The following is a 5,142-nucleotide window of genomic DNA, read 5'->3' as shown; positions in this document are numbered from 1 at the left end:
TAGCTCCCAGTTTTTTTTAAAATTACCAATGGATCCTAAATTTCAACGGAAATTGCAAGCACTCCAGAAGAGACAAAAACAATCTTGAAAAAAGAAGATTGGAGTATCCCTGATTTCCAATCTCAAAGCCATAGCAACCAAACAAGAATGACATTAGCAACAGGTTCACATGGAATTTAATAGACTGTTCCTGACACTCCAGACCATGTAATGACACACACAAGAGAGTTGTTGACAACCATGTTGATTAAACAATTAAGAGTTGTAAGGCCTTTTTATTGATAATCAGACCAAGAATAGACTTGAGCCACTGAAGAACCTCTTGGTGTCTAAATATAGGGATACTAATTTTGAAATCAAAAACCACTGATCTAGATCAGAGTTAGAAGATGGTCAGAGGAAGCTTGAATTGCTTGTCCCTGAAGAGAATCATAGGCATTTTAAACACATCGTGACAATTATTTTGGTCAACACATCTGGACTATAGTCAATGACATGAAACTCTCAGATCTGTTGGCAAGGCTGATGTGGTGATTGTAGGGAGGGAGCTAGAGAGTAGATAACTCTGTAAACAAATGAAGTCAAAACAGAATAGCATTATCTTAGTCATATCTCTATAAGCACTAATCTGTATTGTCAACCAATAATAGTCAGGGATGTAAATATCATCCAATGAGACAAGGACTGTTGTTAAAAGGAAATGATGAGACAATGGATATCATACACAAAAGGATTAAATTGGACCCTGGCCACATACTGTGCACAAAATGAATCAAAATGCAAATGAAACTTTAAAAACATAATAGAATTTTTCATGAATTTTCATCAGGAAATACCTTCTGGAATATATTTCATGACACAGAGATAAAGTGGCTGAGCTAGATGTAAACAAAGTGAGACTCTGTGATATGAAGGACATCATCCAGAAACCAAAATATCACCAGGTCTTGTGTCATAAGCCCAAAATCACAGTAATGGGAGGTGGACACAAGAGATTCAAGATTATTTTTAGGGACATTGAAAATTTGAAGCCAGTATGGGAAGGGTTAGACCTTCTAATAACATAAACCCACAAATAAATAATAAATCTTAACTATGAATGGATTGTCTTCACTGTCACCCCAAACATGATTGCAAACATATTATAAACAGGACATCATTAGGGAAAGAATAGTTCATGCCTATATAACAGAAGAATTAGCGGATTGGTCAGACAAGAGCTACTCTGGAGCTGATAAGCAAATGGTATCCACCACCTCCATGTAGAAAAGGACGAGGATCAGCAGTCACAGGAGAGATGTGTCCTCAGATGCTGCATGTCACCTGCAGCAATAATTGGGATTTCTGCCATGAAATCTAGCTTCCTTAACTTCCATATGATCGTACAATGCAGACTTCATGTTTAACAATAGACTACATTAAATTTAGGCAGGAAGTTTGGTCTCTTGTCTGCACCCCTTCTGTTCCACACACCATTGCTTTAATTTTAATAATGAGAACCTGTGCTGCATTACTTAGCCTACAGCACATCAACCTCTGCTCTGTCTATTACATCACTAATGACATGTTTCTGGCTGGCTTACATGTATGCAGTTGCCAGTTGGAAAATACGGCAGGTTGCAAAACTTCTGCTAATTTTTCACTTGTCTGTACAGGAAGAGTACACACCAGTCCAGTGTCACATGACTTTCATTGCTTCTCTGTGGAAGTAAAGTAAATCCCAACATCTTGTTGTCAGGTTGGCCCATGATGCTCCTTGCCAGAACAATGCATGCAAAGACATGGTGATCACTACTGAGAAGCTTAGGTTTAAAGGTTTTATCCACTATTCCTTCCCTTCTGTTAATGATGGATGGATCTCAGCCTGACTACACAGGAGACTTATAATCTACCACTAATGAAAGTGAGCCCCAAGGGAGTCCTTGCATGCAGAATCAGTAATATTTATGTTTTCTGTTTAACTGTGGTATAGTCACAGATCAATACAGCATGCACTCTTTCAGGAATGTTGTCCTAAATTATTAAGTTGTATGTTGTATAAAATGCACAATTTTGCTCACATAAAACAAATGCACTGTTTCAGTATTAAGCAAAGAACATTTTATCCAAAGTTTATCAAAGGATCACCGTCCTGGTCCACTGGCACACCTGCCATAACCCATCACCTTGAGAAATGCCCTCTTGATGTCTTTGTTCCTCAGACAGTAGACCACAGGGTTGAGCAATGGTGTAAAAGCACTGTAAAAGAGTGAGATCTGCTTATCTCTCTCAGGGGAGTAGCTGGAGTTTGGCCTCATGTAGATGTAACTGGCTGGAGCATAGAAGAATGTGACCACAGTCAGGTGGGAGGCACATGTAGAGAAAGCCTTGCAGCGGCCCTCTGTGGACTTGATCTTGAGAATTGCCATGGCAATACGAATGTAGGAGGCCACAATGAGGGAAATTGGAGTAACAACCAAAAAGACACTCAAGACCAAATCCACCATTTCAATGAGGTGAGTATCCATGCAAGCCAGGCTACGCACTGAAGGACCTTCACACAAGTAGTGGTTGACCCTGTTGGGCCCACAATATGGCAGGCTCATGGTGAAGAAAGTGTGCAATAAAGAGGAAAAGAAACCACAAATCCAAGACCCTGCTGCCAACCGTATGCACAAGTCCCAGTTGAGGATGACAGTATAGCGCAGTGGATAGCAAATGGCTACATACCGGTCATAAGCCATCACAACAAAGAAGGTGCACTCAGTTATACCCAGGGCCCCAAACACAAACATCTGCAGGCAGCAGCCAGCAAAGGAGATGGTCTGAGAGCGAGTAAGAAGATGCACCAACATCTGGGGCATGGTAGTGCTGACAAAGGTCATATCCAACAGGGAGAGGGTAGAGAGGAAGAAGTACATGGGAGTGTGCAGCTGTGTGTCCAGGCAGACCAGCATGATGATGAGCCCGTTGCCCAGGACTGAGCTCAGGTAGATGAGAAGGAAGACAATGAAGAGGATGCTGTTGGTCGTGGGGTCACTGGAGAAGCCAAGCAGGATGAACTCAGAAACCCAACTTTGGTTCTGCCCTGGAATCATCCAAAACAAAAGATCTGTGAGAGAATCCCAGCTATCTATGTAACACCTGATATATAATAGCCCTGAAAGATGGAATCTACAGATGCTGGAGTGCTGGGTTGGCTATTCTGAGCAAGGTGCTCAGTTTCTGTACACTCTTCTCAAGTTGCTTAACCCCCTTAGTCTTTTCATCTGTAAAATGAGGCTGATGGTACTCATATCTTGACTGTATCATGACTATTTAAACCATCTCACTTAACTCTGGAAACACCACATTACCCATCATATGGCCTGTGCTGTCTTATACACTCAGTCCACCCTATTGTGTACATTGACTAGTTTCACTCTCACCCATTCAGAAGTAGGTCTTTCAAAAATTCCTAGACCTGAAGTGGCCTTCAACCTTGTAGAGCCTGTGTCCTGTGTGTAACTTTCCTCTTCTCATACCAAGGAATCCTTTACTCCTGACCAGCTGAGAGGCAACCTGAGCCTACATCACAAAGGTCAATGAGTGGACCTGAGCTGCACCAAGTGAAGCTGCTATCATTTCTTTTCCCATGAATTTGAGTCCTCCCTTCCTGGTCTTGAAAGGTAGTGGACATGCCAGGACTGGCAGTGTTTATTTCCATGGTCTCACTGGACCAACACCTAGCATGACAAGTGACACAATGTTCCCCCTCTGCCCCCACGGCAACTGTACTCATGGCACTTCCAGCCTGCACTGCCTACAGCTCTTAGTAAGCTGTATCTACAGTCCAGCCCTGACCACACATTAGGCAATGTTTTCTCCAAATGGTGGTCACTTCATGTAAACTGTCAGGTGGAGTGTTCTAACATGATGCACATTCTTTATGCAACAGCCTGTTCATTAGAGTCTGAATCTCTGTTCAGATTACACAGGCTCTATAAGGTGGGGGGACACATCTGTCATCCCAGCACATGACAAGGTAGAGGAAAGACAATCAGCAGTTATTGTGTAGCCACATAATGGGTTTGTATTTAAGTTGAATTACATGAGGCACTATAAATAGCTAATTTCTAACACTAAAAATAAATCAATGAGGGACAAGAACATGGCTCATCATGAAAGTTGGCCTGAGTCCAAGCCCAATGGCCCTATTGCAATCTGTGAAGCCATGAGATAGAAGAAGTTGGATTCCCTCATGTGCTGGGGAAGCACTTAAGAGCACTTAAGGACACACACATGCCTGTGTACGTGCGCGCGCACGCACACACACACACACACATGCCCACACACACACCATTTTCAAAACATAGAATTAACAAAAAAAATACAGAACAGTAAAAATTCAGACATAGACCCGCACACAGTCAAATGGTTTTTGAAACAAGGCATTCTACAGTAGCCAGGAGCCACCATAGTGTCTCCCAATGATGCTGGTCGATTGTGTGTGTATTCATTCATGGATTTGTATCTAAGTAACTCTCCTATATGCCTCACACCCTCATCCCTCTGAACAAACAGGAATCAATTCCAGGTCTGGCACTCGTTTAAACTATGGTAATAAAACAACCAATTGCAGAAACAAAAGCAAAGGGGTATTTCTATCCTTAGTGGGTAAGCAAAGATTCCCTTAATAGGGCACAATGAAGTAGTTTCCCCAGAAGAAAAAAAGCAATAAATCAGATAGTATCAAAAAATAATTACTCCAAAGATTCTTACAGGGAATTATATGTAGAGGAACCTTACAAGAAAACATACTGTCCAACAGTAAATGAAATAAATAAATAATAAATTCATTAATGTAAAGGATATTTCTGCAATGTGGCTATCTCAATGAGCACTGAGAAGCTTGAGACCACAGTGTAAACAGCCACATAGGCTCCTGTCATCCATGAGGCTTCCTACACCACTCACCTACCAGAATGACAATAATAAACCCCCATGCTCTACTCACTGAAGACTTCAACCACAACACACAACTGTCTCCTCCATCCCTCTCTCTACACTCTCAAGTCTCTATGCAAAAGCTCCTGATACCATGGACACCTCTGCTTCTCTCAAACTACAAGGCAATCAAGTAGCATTTCACTATGGACTAAGGACCAACACTTGCTCAGTGAT

The 5,142-nt window shown here is 41.8% G+C and overlaps 1 protein-coding gene across 1 annotated transcript; it reads right to left on the bottom strand.

The window, feature by feature from the left end:
• Positions 1-2,123: 2,123 nt before the first annotated feature.
• On the bottom strand, positions 2,124-3,110 carry LOC110293283 (olfactory receptor 2A12-like). The gene has a single exon (XM_021161167.2). It carries the CDS (start codon positions 3,075-3,077, stop codon positions 2,124-2,126), a length of 954 nt encoding a protein of 317 aa, XP_021016826.1. The 5' UTR covers positions 3,078-3,110.
• Between the last annotated feature and the right edge of the window lie 2,032 nt (positions 3,111-5,142).

The sequence above is a fragment of the Mus caroli genome, unplaced genomic scaffold (genome assembly GCF_978045245.1).
Source record: "Mus caroli unplaced genomic scaffold, Mus_caroli_1 scaffold_6, whole genome shotgun sequence".
Lineage (NCBI taxonomy): Eukaryota > Metazoa > Chordata > Mammalia > Rodentia > Muridae > Mus > Mus caroli.
This window is presented reverse-complemented; position numbering and strand designations above follow the sequence as displayed.